This window comes from Apteryx mantelli, chromosome 5 (assembly GCF_036417845.1).
Source record: "Apteryx mantelli isolate bAptMan1 chromosome 5, bAptMan1.hap1, whole genome shotgun sequence".
NCBI lineage: Eukaryota > Metazoa > Chordata > Aves > Apterygiformes > Apterygidae > Apteryx > Apteryx mantelli.
The window spans coordinates 61,728,861-61,748,921 of NC_089982.1; the positions used below are offsets into that span (position 1 = coordinate 61,728,861).

The 20,061-nt window shown below is 40.3% G+C and overlaps 2 protein-coding genes across 2 annotated transcripts; one reads left to right on the top strand and one right to left on the bottom strand.

The window, feature by feature from the left end:
- Nucleotides 1-1,501: 1,501 nt before the first annotated feature.
- LIAS (lipoic acid synthetase) lies at nucleotides 1,502-12,702 on the bottom strand. The gene is made up of 11 exons (XM_067298123.1): nucleotides 12,566-12,702; nucleotides 11,997-12,169; nucleotides 11,227-11,320; nucleotides 10,413-10,493; nucleotides 10,014-10,170; nucleotides 9,010-9,067; nucleotides 7,767-7,895; nucleotides 6,091-6,236; nucleotides 4,247-4,317; nucleotides 3,357-3,468; nucleotides 1,502-2,443 (listed from the first exon to the last, which is right to left on the bottom strand). Exons 1-11 carry the CDS (start codon nucleotides 12,641-12,643, stop codon nucleotides 2,391-2,393), a joined length of 1,152 nt encoding a protein of 383 aa, XP_067154224.1. The 5' UTR covers nucleotides 12,644-12,702; the 3' UTR covers nucleotides 1,502-2,390.
- A 121-nt stretch (nucleotides 12,703-12,823) lies between these two features.
- Nucleotides 12,824-18,532, top strand: RPL9 (ribosomal protein L9). The gene is made up of 8 exons (XM_067298124.1): nucleotides 12,824-12,863; nucleotides 13,299-13,345; nucleotides 13,428-13,543; nucleotides 14,418-14,513; nucleotides 14,863-14,995; nucleotides 16,494-16,574; nucleotides 17,073-17,190; nucleotides 18,414-18,532. The coding sequence occupies exons 2-7, from the start codon at nucleotides 13,300-13,302 to the stop codon at nucleotides 17,177-17,179; spliced, it is 579 nt and encodes a 192-aa protein (XP_067154225.1). The 5' UTR covers nucleotides 12,824-12,863; nucleotide 13,299; the 3' UTR covers nucleotides 17,180-17,190; nucleotides 18,414-18,532.
- Nucleotides 18,533-20,061: the final 1,529 nt, after the last annotated feature.

The following is a 20,061-nucleotide window of genomic DNA, read 5'->3' on the forward strand; positions in this document are numbered from 1 at the left end:
ACTGTACAGATTGACAAAGGTCCTCAAAGATGCTTTAAAAAAATCCCCACACCCATGAAGTCAAAACATGACTGCTTTGCATGGTTTCTATAGATTTAGAAAATAGTTTCTTACGTAGCTTCTCTAACTCGGTGCCTGCTCCCAGACATGGTTGTGTAAAAGCCTGAGATCACTTTCTGAACACCCCGCCCCCCCCCACCCCAGAACAATTTGTAAAATACTTCTAACATGAAATAACATTGGAATGTGTTTCCAGAAACGTTATTTCTCATCTTGGAAAAAAAGTCAAGGATGTTTATTGTGCAATGTCCTCTTTTCACAATTTGGCAATAGCCATGTTGCTTAGAATCCCTTTTTTCCATATTTCTGGAGTTAATATGCTTAAAGAGCAACAACTTTGCTATGGCAATGTTCTGTTGAATCTGCTCCCTGGGCAAGTCAAAACTATTATTTATAGTAAGAACTCTAATAAAGGCTGGCAGCTGTTAAATGTACAGGTATCCTGGAGTGCCTGCTGTTGTGGAGGGATTATTGAATTAATTTCCTTTAATGATAACCTTCCACTGCTTTAGCATTCAGTGTGCTTCAGCCAAGGCAGGGTATTTGTAGCTCAAAGCTTGCCTTGTTGTTCCAGAAGTATTGGTCAGTGTTTTTAAACCTTGCCTTTCTCTGCTTGCCTTTACAAAGTATCACTATCAGACTTCTATTTCTCAATTGTTCTGTTCTTCAGTACTCAGGTTTCTCTCCTCCTCATCTGTGCTTAATTAGCACATTCCTTCTAGCTTAAGGCTATTTGTCTTCATAATGTTTTTTCACAGAATCACAGAATAGTTGGGGGTTGGCAGGGATTGCTGGAGAGTCTGGTCAAACCTCCTTGCGCAAGCAGGGTCAGCTAGAGCACATTGCCCAGGACCCTATCCAGATGGCTTTTGAGTATCTCCAAGGATGGAGACTCCACAATCTTTGGGTATTCCCAGTATTTAACCACCCTCACAGTAAAGAAGTGTTTTCATGTGTTCAATGGAACACAAGAGTATTATATAGAAAATATCTGTATTGAATATATATTGCTATACTTCATTTTGTGAAGTGTCAGCTGTACATCACTGGCCTCTCCGGTATAATTTGATTTTTGTTGTTCATACATAGCATATATGACATAATATATAGGAGTGACTGTAGTATTAGCGTGCTTTTTCTAAATCTGCCTTCTAACATCTTGCTGAGAGTAGGGGGAGACTTTCGCTCTGCTTCCTGCGGACTACATTAGCTTACACAGATACTGCAGCTGGCTATAGAACACCTAAATGGGAAGAGTTTAGGACCAGATAATACAGACTCCTGGTGTGTTTCCCAAAGATTTTAAGCAGGCTTAAGCTGCATTTTGATGAAATTATCCAGGGTGTTCAAAGCAGACAACTATTAGGGAGGCATATTCTGAAGTACTGAGAGTATGGTTCCTTGCTCCAATTGCTGGAAAGAGAGAAGCATTTACAACTGCTAGTGTACCATAAGCTATATTTTTATTTCTGCTACAATTTAAAAAAAATATATAATGGTTTTCATATTTCATCCATACTGCAATTCACTTCTCTGTTGCATTCAGATTTAACAGCCAGACCAAGCCACAAGTGGGTAGGTAACCAGACAAAACATGACCAGCAAGACTTTAGACCAGCTATTAAATTTTCCTTTAATAGTAAGGCAATACCCATGAAACAGAAGCACAGTACAGAATATCAATAGTTCTGTATACCCAATTTTGAGAAGCATGTGTGCAACTCAGTAGGGTTTGTTACAGTCTTATACCCAAACTAGGGGTGGCTCTTGAAGCGTGTTAATGATGTTTTCTCTGGTGTGATGCAAGATAGCCTTAATAGGGTCCTTTGTCATATATGCAATCTTTCTTTGGAGCTCCCAGGTTTCCCAAAGTCCCAGAAAATTCATGTTACATAATAATGTTAACATACATATCAAGATATCAATACTGTTCTAATTACTTGTTATTAACATCTTAAAGAGAATCTAATTGCAGCAATATTGATAGTAGTAACAAGCTTGTTTACTTAAATTTGATACCTTCAGCTTGTTTGCTCTACCTCAGTTCCTTTGCTCTTTAAAAAATGAGTTTTATCAATACCTTCTTTAAGTTCCATCTTCTCACTGTTTATTGAACAGTAAAGTACTACTAGTCCAACTAGTAGTTGTACCCTTGCCAGGAAGGGTTAGGTAAATTAATGTGAAGTGTTTTGGTGAGAGAAAAGTTCTAGAATGACAGTAAGTTTATTCATGCATCCACCATCTGGTCTTCTGTGTTTCTGGAACTGAATGTATGGGCTGAAAAAAAGGATCCCTAGAACTGGCTGCTTTAAATAGGTTTGCTCTCCTTTTCAGATGGCTTTTGTCTTTCTTTTTTCTACTAAGTTCTTCAAGAAGAATTCACCTAATTAAAAGGCAAAGAAGCACCAAAAGTGATTTGTAAGTATTTCAAAGCAATACATTCTTACTGAGAATTGTATGCTGCAATGCAACTGTCCTTACCAGTATTCTACAATAATTCAGTTCTGTACAATACTTCCAAATATACAGATGTAAAAACAAAAACCTTATAACCCAACAAACCCTTTCATCCTCAAAGACCATGCTTTTCCTTGACTTTGCTTATGTCCAATTGTATGAAATCACTCCAACAATCAAAGATGAATTACTTCATAAAACAGGGATTAATTATTAATTAAGTTATCAGCAACATGTAGTGAAACCTGCTACAAATTTTGCTTAAACTGGCTTTAAAATAGTCTGAAAAGCAAGGTGTCTCAGCCAAGTCTTTTCTGCTCTCTTCACAGAAAAAAGCAGGATATTGGACCTACACAACAATCCCATTAAGATCAGCTGTTACTTAATACATAATGCTTTGTTAGAAAAAGCACTGCCATAAATGTGTCTAATTATTTCTATGGTACTGTAAATAAATTCTTTCTAAAGCAACAAAAATACACCACAAAAAAAAGGCCACTACTAAACCCTGCAGTGTTCAAGAGGCAGGATGTAATGGAAAGCTTGCAAATTGTGTTTCCTTTATATGAATCCTGCCTCAAGCAGGAAGTATAGTACAAACAGGTTTAGCAAAAATGAGCCTAAGTGGCACAGTAATTGTACAAATACCAGCTACTGCCATACTGATGCATTTAGATGACCTATAGAAGACAGTTTGTATAAATAAAATAAAAACCAAAGGACCACTTCATGAGCTGCCCTTGAGCTAAGGTGAACTTTGTTACATATTACTTCACAGTTCTAACTTTATTTAGGATATAAAATTCTATTATATAGTCTAATGCATTTCAGTAATTTACCTGCTTTATAAGAGGAGCGCACTAAAGGCCCACTAGCTGTGTAATGGAATCCAAGATCATTTCCTACTTTTTCCCAGTATTTGAATTTTTCAGGAGTTATATATTCCTCAACCTGAGTGAAAAGAATTAATTTTGATCAGATAATAACGCAAAGGAAGTGGATACAGATAGAACGTAGTGACAGGAAATACAATTACTTCACAAGTTCATAACTTTACACTCCAAAACTTGCAGCAGTCAAGTCATACAAATGCATTTTCTCTCTGCTTTTTACCAGATGAATGCATTTAATTTGCTTTTCAAATATAGCTCAACAGTTCAGAATGTAATATCTGGTTGTTGCTTCATCATTTTCTTCACTCTGTTTTTGACTGGTCATTTTGAGCAAACTTTTGTCCAAGTTAGTTAAAAATACAGTAGCCTTATGAACCTCTTCAATGGTAATATCTCAGTGAAGCAGAATAACAGGACAGAGACTCAAACATTTCTAGACAGATTACAGAACAGGAAAACCTAGAAAAATGGTAATTTTCACAACTGAAGTGACATCATTAAGAAAGAGCCTACAAGATGGGGAAGGTGAGATGGCGTCAGCCATTACATTTACACCGAGACTCTCTCATTTGCCAGAATCATGCCTTTGCTCCAACTGCCTCCCCAGCTAGTAGCAAGTAGCAGTGAGAAGCCTGCAGAAGACGGAAGAGAGATAGCTGAGGTCATTTTTAGCAGAGAGCCCATAACAGATGAAGATCAGGTAAGATGAAGAAGGAAATCTCTCCCAGCATCCACTGTTAGGGTAAGGATGCAAATTAAACCTCTTTTTAGAAAGGGAACTTTGCTACAACGAGGTACGGGCCATAATGCTGCCAGTATACTAAAGGCATTTTTACCTTTAGGTGACGTTTTGTTGGCTGCATGTATTGTCCTAGGGTCAAACAATCTACATCGGCTTCACGCAATACTGTAAAAATAAAATTTCGTTAGTGGCAAAAGGATCGCAAGGGATTGTCAGCACCTGAAAAACGTCCTACTTACATTACAAGTCTGCACAGAGGTTGCTCCACAGCATATTAGAGGAGTTACACTGTACTTTCCAGTAAACAGAACTTGTGATCTCCTTCAGTGGTGGCAATGTAAATTACCTGATTCTGAGCTCCATGCTGCTGCAAGGAGACTTACCAATACCTGAGCTACCCAGTTTAAAGCTAGAGAGTGTACTACTAAGCTGCACTGCAGTTACTTGTCTCACTGCAGAGACGACGTGCTCTCTCTTTTTATTTTACTGCTTTTTATTGTATCTTTAGGTCAGAGCCTTCATTTGATAAAATGTAGATGTACACACATAGGCTTGGCACTTTTCCACTGCTTCAAGTCTTGATGCTGTTATGCGCACAGTTCTAAAGAGCTATAAATCCAAGGGGAATTGCCAACATCTTTTGACAGTTTTACACGCTTAAGAGTATATGTTAAGTTTTGTGCCTGCTGCACTTGTAAGCCGTGTCTGCTAAAATTTGAATATATACCAGAATCAGTATACAGCAAATGAGTTCACATAAAGTCTACTTACAGAGGGAAATCCAGACACCTGATAGTCAGCTAGCCTGAAGAATTATGTTCACTGCAGCTAGTGGGGTATTCTCAACAAAGGGATGGCTGAAGAATCAGATTTTGCATGAGTTTCTCCATACACTCTGGCCACTTGGGCTGGTTGCCCCAAAGTAAAATAAATAGAAAAAAACCAAACACAGAGTGTTTTGATTGGAACACTGCACTCACAGGTACCCTGAAATCTCTGTTTAGACTGAGGGTTCTGTAAAGAAACTGGTTCAATACCATCCATACATGTTCTTCAACTCTTACACACAAGAGGGAAGGGGAACAAAATCAGAGTAACTGAACAAATGTGGCTGGTAAACCCTTAGCTCCAAACACATCTGTGAAAGTGGACTGAAAGCAAACAGCACCAAATCTGAACTTTCACGCTGTCATGGCCAGGAAATGCCAGACAGACAGTGTGGGAGAGTCAGGAATGGTTAATTTTACTGCCCAGATTGTAGGGTAGCTACAGAAAAACTACACTGTACCAGCGTATTCTACCTCAGGGCTTATCTACAAAGATGAAAGTACTGGGTAGACTTTCTTTCAACTGGATCTGGCAGAAAAATTATGGGATTTATGAACTGCTTCTTGTAAGCGCTTTCCATTCACTTACCACTGTGAACTTTTTCCTCTCAAAAAAACCCCCACCAAACAAAAACCCACAAAGCAAACAAAAACCCCTCAAGACTGTGCTACAGCTCCTAGGAAAAGAACATTTGTTTTACATCTGTGCAGATAAGCCAAAATAAGTTTTTTTCCAGACATTGCGGTCTGCCACCTCTAAAAAGAAATGCATAATAAGGTAAATAATGGGTTTGCAAAATAGTTAAGTATTACAGAGTTATGAATATTAAAATAGTCACATGAAGATAGTTATAGCTCCCACTGAAATCAACGGGAGCTTGATCAGCCTGTCAAATTGTTACTGAGAAATCTGAAAGCCATAAGAACAGAATGTTTCAGAAGTTCAGTTTTTTCTTAATCAAACTTTTTTTCCATATAGCTTAGAAAACATTTCCCCCACCAGCAAACTGATTTGCACATATATCAGTTTGTTGTATTTTGAGATGCTTACAGCTGTTTTCCGATAAAACAAAATTCATACATGTAAACATATATTTCAATACCAGCTTACACTTCATTGTTGAATATACTTGTTCATCCGTCTCGCCTAGCCCCAGCATAATGGAGGTTTTAGAAATTATGCCAGGTTGGACCTCTTTAGCATGCTGCAGGACGCGTACAGATTGCTCAAAGTTGGCTCGGGGATCGCGGACCTTCCTTTTAATATTTTGAACACAAGGGGAAAAAAATGCATAAAGGGGTACACAGAAATTAGAGATGCTGAGAGAGGTACATGCTATTAGTTTCTACAAAGTGAAAGCCACCACTTTAAAAAACGAGCTCTTTGGCTGCACAGCAGTTGAAAATTCCCTTGACCCCCCCAAATCATTCACGAGCAGTGAGACGTGCCCCGTCTCGCCCCGCCCCCGCCAGGGGCTGAAGCCCTACCAGAGTGCCCCACCGCGGGCCGCACCCCTCGGGTCTCAGCGACCGCGCCCAGGCACGGCCGTGTCGGCGGGGACGCGGGCGGCGGCGGCGGCTCCCGAGGGCCGCCCCGGGGCGGGGCGGGGCGGGGCGGTAGCACGGCCCGGGGGCGGGCGCCCTCTGCCGGCGGGCGGCGGGCGCCGCCGCGCGCGAGGCACGCTGGGAGCCGCCCGCGCGGCCGCCGCGGCCCCGCCATTTCGCCGCGAGCTGAGGAGGCCGCGGCGGCTGTTGGCGGCGGCCGCCCCCGGGGGGCCGCGCGGCCCGGGCTGCCCCGCGCCGCCCGCAACCCGCTCCTCGGCCCGGCACGGCCTGGCCTGACCCAGGCCGCGGCTCCTCCCTCAGCAGCCTCCCCGGCCCCCTCCTTCTACAGCTCGAAGCCTTTCAAATCTACCCACGTTTTCCCAATTAAAACCCACATAGCCTGGGGCAGTGAGGAAGTGGTAGATGCGAGTAGAAGTTAACGGTCACGATGTGAACCTGTCATGAGATGAGGCGAAAACAGAAATGGATGTAATTGTGTTTCAGGACTGGTTTGTAATCAGTTTCTTCATTTGCTTAAACCTCTCTTTCCCAAATTTGTCATCTTCAGCAAAAGCCCCAAACTTTTTCAGCACATTTCCAAGCACTCACTGTTCAGTCTTAGACTCTGCCCTGCAACAGCGTTAACATGAGTCAGGAGCATTTTATAGCTGTGTCTGCAATGCAGAAAAATCTGCATTTTTCTCATGGCACAGTAGTTTAAGATGCTGAACAGGTCACACCCTTACAATCAGAGAAAACCAAAACGCTAAAGACTGACATGAACATAGATTTTAAAATGTACAGTATTTGGCTAAGTAAGCAAAATTTCATCCAAAAGACAATCCAATGCATGCATTAAATACTACTGTTTAAAAATGAAGTCTGTTTCTCAAGCAGAATACCTTATAAAATGGATTAAACTACTCTCCATTAGAATATATGCTTATTCTCCTCTTAAGACAGGTCTTTGATTTGAAATGTACATATAAAAACTTAGGGCAAATAGAGCTGGAGCATTTTTTTCCAATTAGTGGGTATTTGGTTATAAGATAGAGAGGAATTACTACTGATACTATAGTACCAATGACACCAGTTTAGGAGAGGAATTTAGGGGACTGGGACCTAAAGCGTTAGTGCAGATTTAAATAAATGGCTCTGACTATTCCTTTCACAAAATTTCTTTTAGAAAAATCTCTTTTATTTATATATTTCTTTCTATTTATACAGATTATCTTTGCTTACCTCTGTAATTCTGGAACAGTTTCCACATTGTGGGCATATACATCTAGTCCTGACAATGCTACTTTCTCCACAGCTTTAAGGTCCCCTCGAAAATCAGGAGTTAGGCATTCTACTAGAATTTTAGAATTCCTGAAAAGCAGAAACTGAAAATGAAAACATCTGTGGGATTTGTATCACTGTTGCTAAAATCGAGTATTACAAAATATTGCTCTAGAATATCTATACTTAATCAAAGCTCAGCAAAAAAGAAACATAACTTAGTGATGCTCAGATATGCAAAGTGAAGTTAATTCAGGATACATGCATAAAACACATATTTCTGCAAATACTAATATTAGAATTTAAACAAAACATAATGTATTTACTTCCTGATTTTACTGACAGGAGCTGAAATAAAATGAAAGTCAGATAATATTAAAACCATTCTTATAGTCTGTCAAACAATCACATTTCCTGTTCATCTGTAACTTTTTCTGTGCGTCTTTGTTGCAGGTTAATTTAACAAGATTTTTAACGTGATTTTAGTATGAGAGCTTCTGAAATATAAAGCAGCTATACTCCTGTCTACTGGGATAGGAATACTCTACAGTATTGCCCAGGAATCTAATCCCAGTGTCCGGTAGCCAGATTTCAGCTCAGAAGGGCAGATGGGGAAAACTGCATATCTTCACAGGAACCTTTCAATGTGAGGCTTAAAATTCAGCACTAGATAAAGACTCAGATGAGGTTATGGGAATTAAATTTGCAGGTAAGACAAGCATGCTATCAGATGGCACGCAGGGCAGCAATATAGAAAATGAAGAAGGCTTAAATAAGAAAAATAAGATACAATTAAAGACTTAGAAACAGCCACTGTGGAAAAACTTCCTTTGCAATGCAGTGACACTGTTTTCTAAATCCACTGTGTTTGAACCCTAATCTTTAAGAATAACATACCTCAAAAGTATGTGCTCATGTGCTGGTAAACCAGACACATGGTCAAAGAAATAATCCAGTGCTTAGCTTTAAATAAGCTTGGGCTAAATTGCATCCATGGATGCTAAAATGCATCCAAATTTGAAACACTTTTGGGGGTGTTATACCAGGAAGGATGAAAAACAGGAAAAAAGGAGCATAAATAAGCAAAGGGCAGACTTTTGTACTTGCCTGGCACCTGGAGTAATCCAGCTAAAGCTGGTTTTGGCCTACATGAAGTACCACATTCTGAAGTTTTAATACCAATTTTGTAACATTAATAATATACCTTTCTTTCAGATGAGAGACTGTCTTTGCAAAGTGTTCTGCTCCACCATCCGGCATATCTAGAAGCAATTCATTTATTCAGTTAACTTCTTATTCAAGAAATGTATTTACTTATTAGCAAGGTCACAGAAATACTGCAGTGTAAAATTCAAATCCAAGCTAGTAATACAATTTTTAGTCAAAAGCTGAAACCCCAGTCTTATCTTACCACCATGCCAGAGGTTTACAACAGATAGTCTACCAAGACTTGTTCTGCACTCAGGCTAAATACGATCATTTAAGGCAGACTTTGAACACTTACTCTGAATTTGTCTGTGCGGGTTCACTATTAGCCTGAACACAGAATGGCTTTATCTATTTATGTTTTTAATCTGAGAGATAGTTCCACAAAAATAGAAATACATCCAGTTAATCATTATTGTAAGCCACTCTGAAACTACTATACTTTTAGCAGAAGTATACTGAACAGTCTTTGCAACGCAGTTTTTCCCACCTATGTAGTATTACCACAGAGGAGCCATTACAACCACAGAGAAAGAAAAGGAAACTTTTAAGTGTAGTCTGTTCCAGGTCTAGTTTTTGGAAGGAAGTTCTGTAATGGCATTACAAATGAACAAGGGCTTTTTTTGCTGATCAAATAATAGAATATACCACATAGGTATAAATTTTGCAAAAAACAAATTATAAAAATGCTCTTCCAGACCATTCAATCACAAAATTAGTCCTGGCTTTACTAAAAGAACACAAGCTTTTAGGAATATCTAATAAAATATTATAATACGGTATTTTGAATACTTCATAACAGTGTAATTTCTGGTATATTTTAACAGACACAGAGAATACTAAGAATAGGTATAACCTTCCCAAAGTTTCAGCACTGCTGACCCCTTTAAAATAGTATATCTCAATAATCCCATTGAGTGAAGAATGTTTATTGAGGTCTATGGTTATTCCATGTAACACATGGGTGCTTACACCGGAAGACATTAATAACAACATACTAACCGTCTCTGTCCACAGATGTCAATACAACATAATCCAAGCCCCATTCAGCTATAGCTTTTGCTGTATTGTAAGGCTCCTCAGGATCTAGTGGAGGTGGATTTTTTGCTGTCTTTACTGAACAAAATCTGCAACCTCTAGTGCATGTGTCACCCATCAGCTGAAATAAGAAAGACATTCCTACCTTTATATTTTACGCATCACTATTGTTTGGCCAAGAAATTGCTAATTATGCTAAATCAGATAAAGCCCAGTACCAAAGAAAAAAATGAGTGATTCACTGTACGTTTCATATAATAAACTTGTACAACTACAGCAGAGGTTGTTGCCTATCCAGATTTGCTACCAACAGCTCAGACATTTACAGAATACTTGAGAAGTGAGAAATGGTTAATGGCTTACCATAATAGTAGCTGTAGCTGTAGCATATTCACCACCTCCCCAGCATTCTCCAATGTTGGGACAACGTGCTTCCTCACATACCTAAAGTTAAAAGACATTATCGTACCATATTTCAACCATAGCTTACAAACAAAATGCAATTCCTTCTGTGATAAATGAGAAGGTTAACAGTTACCTGTTATTACATAAGAAGTCAGTAATAGAGCTAGGAATAAAATCATTATTTCCTGGCACCCATTCCTCTACCATTCTTTTCCTCTACTTTACAACTCCAAACACTCCTCAGCCAAGTATCTGCCTTATTAGCACAGATTATTTGTCATTAAGATTTTAAATTAAATTTGAAAGATGATAAAATATTCACAAGAACTAGGATGCATCAAAGCATGATCTTTCCCCCCAAAAGAAGAAAAAAACGCCTATGTATACTTGCCACTTTTTACCACCTGGGAGGTATATTTGATAAAACCCATATGTTTCTAGAATTTCTTACCATGCAAAACGTGTATAATTCTGGAATCACATGTATATGATTCCTTTAAAGGCAGTCACACATAGTATCTTCTTTTTGAGGATGCAAGTAAACCCTAATATTTAAATCACAGAAGGGAAAATGTGAAATTCTGTACAGGTTTTTTCTTCATTCTCTATGTGTAAAATTCACCCCTGGAAAAAGGGATCAGCACTGGACTTGGATTCAGCCTTGAATATTTTATAAGATATGATTTCTAATTGTCCTCCACAAAGAAATAATTTCAAACCATTAAAAGAATGCCTTATTTCTACAGGAAGACATGGTTGGTTCTAGATTTACCGTATGAAGATTTAAACTTCTCAAGGTATTCTTTAGTTTATTATAGTTCTTTCCCATGGGAATCTTTGTTTTCAGCCATGGAGGAAGTTGCAGCCTGAATAACATCAAGCAAACAAAGATTAATAACTTCTTTACATGGTAAGCTTCCATTAATTTCATACAACTACTTTATCTTGTTACAGATCCCAACTGTGAAAGATTGCTTGAAAATATTAATGCTGTTCATAGGCACAATGGACTTCTCTCTTCCATATTTATTATCAGGCCAACATTCAAAAGTAGGAGCTTGTTGTCATTAGGAGGTTTAAAATTGTTTACTGTTGGGATTTAACAGTGCCATAATAAAGGTAGCAACAAGTAGCATTTCAGATAATGGCAGTATAAATTACACAACTATCACAAAGTCTGATCAAATAATGAGTAGAAAGATGTTTTGTTTTAACCACTTTTTAAATTTAGTCTGCAATAATTTGTTTTATTGTATTAAAAATACTTTTTCATGACCCAAGTAGGGTATACTCACCTATTGATGTATACTCATAATTTGATACAAGTCATGGCACAAGTACTCAAGTGAGAAAATACAACCACAACTTCATGTTTTGTTATATATTTGAAGTTAATATTGTAAGTGTTCTTTCTTGAAAAATTAACTTGGCAAGTCAGTACAACAGAATTTAATAAAAGTACACTGCATACATTATGTAGTTAATACTAAACATGTAAGATACTGCACAGAAGCAACTATAGTTGTTTAAAATGACAATTACCTTTCTCCTTTCTGGCGCTTTAAATTGCCTTTATACTCAGCCCATGCATTCTTGTCTGACAAATCCCCTGATACAAAGTCTTGTAAGTCTGGTCCATTTTGCAGAAATTCTTTTTTTTCTTCTGGCAACGAACCTGATGTTCTATACTGGTTACATGCATGGCTTCCAGACACCTAAAACAAGCAACACTATTATTTATTGAATTATAAACACATTCCTATTATATACTAAATAACTACTTGTCCTTTTGGTGGCTCACCATACCTTTTAAAGAGATTGTACAAGTCTTCTCCGAAGTGCCTTTAAGCAAAGCATATAATGCTCTTTCTAGCTCATCACTTAACACGCCCCCGCTGCCGGCCCCGTCCCTGCGCAGCGTCCCCCGGCGGGACCTGCGCCACCGGCCGCGCGGCCCCTCCGTCCAGCTCCGCTCCCCGCCCCTCGCCCCGGCCCGCCGCCCGCCGCAGCGAGGGCCCCGCTGACAGCGACGCTCCCCGCCCGGCCCGGCCCGGCCCGACCCGGCGCGGCAGCGGCCCCGCCGCCGCCCTCCCCGGACGGCGCCCGCTCACCCGGCCCGGGGGCCCCAGCAGCAGCCGCCTGGAGGCAGCGGCGACCACGCAGCGGCAGCTCCGCGGCAGCAGTGACATGGCGGTCCCGCGCCTGCTCCGGTGCCCTCCGGCCCGGCCGATCGGTCCCCTCGGCGCTCGGCTGCCCTGCCTTCCTCCACAGTCAGCTCTCTCACATCAACCCTCGACTACTCTCGCCTCTCCAGCGGCTGTGCCGGCGTGATGACGCCAGGTGCCGGCGAGCGGCTACAAGTACGTGATGACGTAATACGCTGCCCCTTTCTTCTCTGCGCGCTGCGAGGTGAGGCTGGGGGCCTGCGGGATCCGGGCCCATCCGCCGGCGCCCGGCCGCCGCGCCCGGCCGCGGACAGCCCCCCGGGGCGGCGCCGGGCTCTGCCGGGCCGCTCTGCCCCGAGCCCTGCGGTGGGAAACCCCGGGGAGGCGCCGGCCCCGCCGCCCCCCCCCCCCCCCGGCCCTGCTGCGGAGCGGAGCGATGGGGCTGGGCGCGAGGCCGCCGTGGCGCGGCCTGGTCCCGGCGGCGCCGCCCTCCGCGGGGCCTGCGCTTGGCCGCGGCGGGGGCGGCGCTGTGGGGAGCGGGGCCCCGCGCTGTGGCGGCTCCCCGGTGGCGGAGGGCGGCGGGGGCTCCGTAGCTGGGCGTTTCGCGGCGGGGGGGGGGGGTGCGCGGGAAGGGGCCTGTCCTGGAGGGGCTGCAGCCTCTGCTGTGTGTTGCTTGCAGGATGAAGACCATCCTCAGCAACCAGACTGTTGACATCCCTGAGCAAGGTACGTCTGTCCGCGCGTTGGGAAGGCGCATTGTGCTGCAGGCTTCCCAGGCGGTTAACAGCTGTTTGTCTTTGGTTTCTAGTCAGTGTTTCGCTGAAGGGCCGGACAGTTATTGTAAAGGGCCCCAGAGGAACCCTGCGAAGGGATTTTAACCACATTAATGTGGAGCTGTCCCTCCTGGGAAAGAAACGCAAGAAGGTGAGTGCTGCAGAGTTTGTTTCTCTGCTCAGAGAGGGACAGAATTTTAAGAACTAGCTAAAAAACTACTGGTAGCATGGCAGCTTGAGCCAAATTCTTCTGCTACAAGTAAATTAGTTATTTTTCATTCGTTTGTTTATTTGTATTTTGAAAGAGGCTGGCTTCGTGGAATATGGGGGACTACTCGGACTTAGATTAGGCACCATGAAGTTCTTTAAATTTATTTTTTGTATAGTTATAGTCTGCTAATTATTGGGCAGTGGGTTGCTTACTGTATTGCATGTAAACTGTCTGATGTTAAACAGACAAAGTTCTGTATACTTAATTTCAGGAATTGGGAAGTTATGTTGGGAGAGCAGAAACTTTCTAAGTGAATGGATAGCATTTGCATGCAGCCTTAAAGACTTAAAAGAAGGGATGAGGGAGGTGGGTGAGTTCAGCCACTTTTTGACAAGCGTGTTTGAGTAAGTATGGTATGGTGCAGGAACTGGTTCCTTATCCTGTGTTTCATTAAAAAGTTGATAGATTATAGCAGGAGGCTGATTTTGGAACAGCATGTTCAGTGTTTGGCGTATTTTGTAGTGTATCCTTCAACTTAAGGATGTCAGAAGTTCTCTACACTTAATATCCATCGCAGTTTCTTTCAAGATTTGTTAATAATTGGATATGAAGAAAAATTATTTCTCGTACATCTGGGGGGATAGGAATTAAAAGATTTAAGTGGGCCTTTAATAGTCTTTGAAAGAAATAAAGGGCTTTGTGCTTTTGTTAGGGGGACTATTCATAAATTACATGATTTTCCCAGCCTTAGTTTGTCACAAACTTTAACCTTTCTAACTTTGAAATGTATCTGAGTGCTTTTTTTTTTTAATAGCTGCGGGTTGACAAATGGTGGGGTAACAGAAAGGAGCTGGCAACAGTTCGCACAATTTGCAGCCATGTGCAGAACATGATAAAAGGTGTTACACTGGTAAGCTTTTTATTTTGAAATAAAGTTACTTTTGTCATTTTGCTACTGGAGATAACAGACAGCCTCTTATTTAAGCAGGAGCTTTTCGAAGGTGTACAGGATGTTATGCATGCAGCTTGCTTGTAGCTTCCCCCCAGCTTGCTGTTGAATGTGGGTTTTTTTAGGTGGAAGAAAGTATGAACCATAAACTCTGGATGTCACTTGAGCTCAGTGTTTTAGTATGGTCAAGTTCTAGTTCTTACGAAAAACAGTTTTAAGTACTTTTAGATTTATCCAATAAGTTTTATGTATCTTTTTTGCTTTTTGGATGTGTTCTAATTACGGTATCTAATAATTTGCTTAATCCTAGGGCTTTCGTTACAAGATGAGATCAGTGTATGCTCACTTCCCCATCAATGTAGTCATACAGGATAATGGCTCACTTGTGGAAATCCGAAATTTCTTGGGAGAGAAGTACATTCGTAGAGTGCGCATGAGGCCAGGTGGGTGTATCTGATGACACTGTACTCTGCTGTTTTTAACAAGGGTTTCCACTAGTTTGTTTGGGTGGTACCACTGATAGAAGAAGGTGGTAAATGACTGTTCAGGCAGTATTTGACTATCACTTTGAATTTACATAATCGTGATGGTACATGTACCACTGTTTAGATTTACAATAAATACTTGGTAACTTATTTTTAATAGTAAGAAAGCTCAATGCTAGGTCTTGCGATATGAATTACAAGGAGCATAGGACTTTCATCATTGTTGAGTCTGGTCCATGTTTATTGGTTGGTGAACTGGATGTGGTCAGTTTTGGATTGTTTCTCTTACAAATCCTGCATATAGCCCAGGTAGGCTCACCCTACATCACACTTCTGGTCTTTGAAGTGCTATTGTAATTTGAATTTCCTGATTGCCTAGGAGTGTGTATGATAAACTTCAAAATCTTTATTCTTACTCCTTTGTTTTACACCTTACATATTTCTTGGAGTATTAACAAGATTTCTAAGAGACTTTGTTTGACATCTTATGCACTTCTTGAAGTATTAGTCAAGATTTCTAAGAGATTGGGAATTTGGACCTTGTTAAACTTCCAGATAGAGAGGCAGCACATGTCCTAAAAACACTTCTATCATAAAACTGTGTAGGGAGAACTTTCCCCATCATTTTTCTTTAATAATTCTACTCCTGGTGGAGGTATGGGTGAGCATATTTTGTAGGAAAGATGGTGTTTTGGAGTGGTGTTAGATGAAAGCATTGGACTTATGCGAAAACATTGGTAGATAGAGTGCAGGGGTTTTTATGGGGAGTTTTGACTTTGATTTGTATTGAAATACTGGTAAGGTTGGTTGTTGTAATTGATTTTTGTAAATCGGCCATTTGCTTGAAACACTTCTAGGTATTAGGTGTTAGTTTTATCTATTAAGTCAATATGTATTAAATTTTTAGCTATAAAAACTGACTTGGATTACTTTCCTTACTAGTGAAGGTTTGCATATACAAATTCTTGAATGTGGTAGTGTTCACTCCCTATGAATAGTCCCAGTGTTTCTAGTATAAACATGGTGCTTAACATGTCAGAGGGCAAGCTTTTTTCACTGACTCTTGGTGGTGGGGGAGGGGAGAATCCACTTTTGCCTTAATGAACATAAGAATGTGGAAAATGGCACCACCTAGCTGACAAAGCCATGCTGGCAAAATCTCTGGTTTACAGGTGGTGGTGGTGATTAATGCTGTAATGTAATAATGTTTAAGTGGGAGCATTAATTGGTGTAAGTTATGTTCTGGATGGAAGAAACTAATCTTTGCGTGCTGAAACTGTAAGAGAGGACAATCCTGGAAGGAGTTGTGGGAGACCATTTTAACTAAATCATAGAAATATTGCCTAGAATAATACCATCTGGCTCCATAAATTAGGACAGGGCATGAATAGTGTTTTCCTAGTACAACTTAAATGTCTTCACCAATGATGATGATTGTGTGTTTTCCTTTCTCTAGGTGTTTCCTGTGCAGTATCTCAAGCCCAGAAAGATGAACTGATCCTTGAAGGGAATGACATTGAATTGGTCTCCAATTCAGGTTGGTGAGCTAGATACTTGGGAAGACTTAATGATGTGGTCACTTCTATATGAAGATGTCAGTTTTGCAAACTGTATCTTTGTCCTTTTTTCTTCATCCTGAGATAAATGACAGGTCAAATGTATTTCTGTTGTTCTTGTTTTTTTTGTCTAGCTAGTGTAATTGCTTTTCATAGTTTCTGTTGTTTTTTCAAGTGTTGATGTTTTTATAAGTCCACAGAACCTATTTTCCAGTCAGTATTGAAGGTCTTTGTGCCCTAGCACTTTTCAACTTTTCAGTTGTACAAGTATACAGTAATGGACTGTTTGTCCCTGAGGCTACCAAGATGGGTGCAGTGAAGCGTGTTCTATTTTCATTAAAACTGACTGCATTTCATGTTGGTAATTCCCTCCTCCAAGTGACAGTTTCATTTGTCATTTGAAATGTTGGAGCACATACAGGCTAGAGGTAGTCTTGGACCGTTTGCTTTGTGTACTAATGGTCTTGCTTTCTCTGTAGCTGCCTTGATCCAGCAGGCCACTACAGTCAAGAACAAGGATATCAGGAAATTCTTGGATGGTATCTATGTTTCTGAGAAAGGAACAGTGCAGCAGGCAGATGAGTGAAACTCTAATAGGTTGGTATTATGCAGATTGGCATTATTTTTTTGCATTCATATGTTGTATTTGTCAGGTGTGTTCAGTTGTTTCTCAAGGTGAAGGTGGCACCTTAGTTTGCATTTAAGCCTATGATTACAAGGAATCTGGGAGCTGGGAACCATAGGGGTGTGAGGTGATGTGCTTGAGCAGCTTATCATGTAGGGAAGGTTGCTTGACTTGGGAGCTTACCAAGGTTTGTCTGCTTTAGCAAGGCTGTAGTTAAGCAGCTTGCCAACATGGATGCAGTTATGCTGTATAAGGTGTCTTTATATCATAAAACTTAATTTCTGCTAGGGCTCTTGATCAGCAGCTTTGCATTTCTTACCAACTTGGTTTTATGCTACTGTATGGAGAAACATCTAACTCTAGAAAAGGGGTGTGTTCTGTGCTGTGACTGCTAGTTGAAACAATAGCAGAGAATTAAAAACCCAAGTGACTTAAGCTGGTCTGAAAGACCAGTTTCCTCTTACTTATTTGTTGAGAAAACTTTCTTAGGCTGATGTTCCTCCTTGCTGGGTACTGACTCCATTTAAATAAATGGATCATGCACATATAAGTGTCTTTTGTGTGATTTACGTGTAAATGCTTGTAAATGAAAGTCGATTTAACAATGACACAACTATTTAATACTGTGTAGGAAATTTATAATTAAGGTTGATTGTAGGGATTTTTTTGGATAGTTTAAGAATTGTAACTGCTGAAAGAATTTGCATTTCAGCTATATATGGCTCCATAGATGGTGCAAAATACTCATGAAGGATGAGACAGTTTGAGCTGAACTGAAAATGAATGTTTGCCTTCTGAACTTCAAGTTGAAACACGGGGTCCAGATAATGAGTTTCATAGAGGTTTTTTTGTTTGTTTTTTTTTAACACCAGCCAGGCACTTAGAAGCTACTGGGAAAAAAAATTAGTGCTGTTCAGAGTCCTTTGAGAGAAGGAAGAAGGACTTTTTCCCTGCTTGTTAAACAATCTGGAGCCTTTGTTTGCAGACATCTTTAAGTGAACTTGTCTGAATGAAGTTGAGTCCTTTGTAAGCTGTTAAGAATGTTTTCATGTCTGTTAAGAAGTGAGATTAATGAAACTGAATATTTTTGTCTTGCATTAAAACCATCAGAAAAAGTAATTTGTCACATGTCCATCAACTTCCAATTTCACATTTGCAGTGCAAAATCCTTTCTAAAATCTCTTTTTATTTACAGTTGTCTAGATCCTGAAACAAACCACCAGGAGACCACCATATCAGCAAGTACTGGATTGGTGCATCTGACGTAAAAACTCAATAAGATGAGAAGTTTAATAAAATAAAACATATTTCATATCTTGGTCTCTTTTTTTTAAGAACTAAATAGTGATTGATATGAATTTTTTCAAGACTTCTTTGGCTCTTGAAAAGCAGAATTTCACAGGGTAATACAACATAGTGTTAGTGCTGTGCACATGTTTGTTATTGTGGGTAGCCTTACCTGTCCTATATATATATATATATTTTTTTTTTTACCAGTCTCTGAGAACTTCTGGAATCTGAAGTCAATTTCTGTAGGGAAATTGAGAATCTACATGTGCGTAACAAATTCGGGATAGCCCCAAAATCAGTTATGTGATTCTGCTTTCATTTCACATGGGCATGCAGTACCAGTGTCTGTGATCCTGGGAAAGTGTACTAACTTTGCAGACTTGAAAGTTGTGCACAGCCTCCTTCCATTTTAAGATGTGGTTCTTTTGCTATTCAGATTGTAGCACTACATTGCTGGTACAATCGACATGGAATTAAAGATGAGTATTGTTACAGCTATATTTCAGTTTCCCTATGATATACTTAAATTTGATTCCCAGTTGCTTTGGGTAATAACTAGTTGGTGTCTTTGGGTCCTGAAGGGATATGTGCATCTCTAATACAGGTACTGTTTGCTGCTCTAGTGGAACACTTGTGTAACACAGGCCAGAGTCTCTGATCAATTTAATAGTACTTAACTTTTGAATTAATAAACCTTCCTCAATGTTGACCAAGCTTTGAAACATAATGGAGAAATACTTGCATGCATTTATGAAATGAGACTCAGGGTTGGGACAAGTAATGGGAGTTTGGGGTTCAGTTGGTTGTCCAAGTGCTGTGTGGAGAATATTATGTGCAAAGTCTGTAGTTTGTGAGTAAGCTCTATGGTACAGAGCAGCTGTAATTCTTTGACTGTATACATCTCTGACTGTATTCTTAGTAGTACTCTGCAGTTAACAGCCAGCAGTTAACAGCTGGAAGTGATGACTGCTCTGGATGGATAAGGAAGCTCTTTTCTGGATGGCATTGTTTCTGCAAGATAGAGGTAAACACAGCTCAAGAACTTAATGTTTTCTTGTTGAGTTCTGTAGGTTCTTCTGAGTGGATGCTCAGCACTTTCTTACAGTTTGACAGCCATTACTCAAGCCCAGAAGATTCTCTTCTCAAAGCTCTTGAAAGAAAAGACCCTCAAAAATAGCATTGTAATTTACCTTGTTTGATGTCTTATGTGTTTAGATGCAGCTGGGAAAGGACAGTGTGGTGTATGTCTGAGTTATTTTCAAAAGTGCTGGGGTATGGATGAAGTGATTGCATTTATCTGTTCTGCTGTGTGCAGTTGGAGTCCTATTACAGGACTAGGCATGTGGCCAAAGGCTAAGCTATATTGTTTGCTGAAAATGTGACTTAAAAAATCTTGAGAAGAATAAGCTATAGTAGCTACTCAGCTCTATAGCATCATAAAATCTAGATAGAAAGTAAAACACCACAAGGAAGTGGAAACTGTGGTTCTCTTATGTAAGTACATTGCTAGAGCTGCTTCTCTTTCTTTCTCCAGAGATAAGTGATAGATGCCT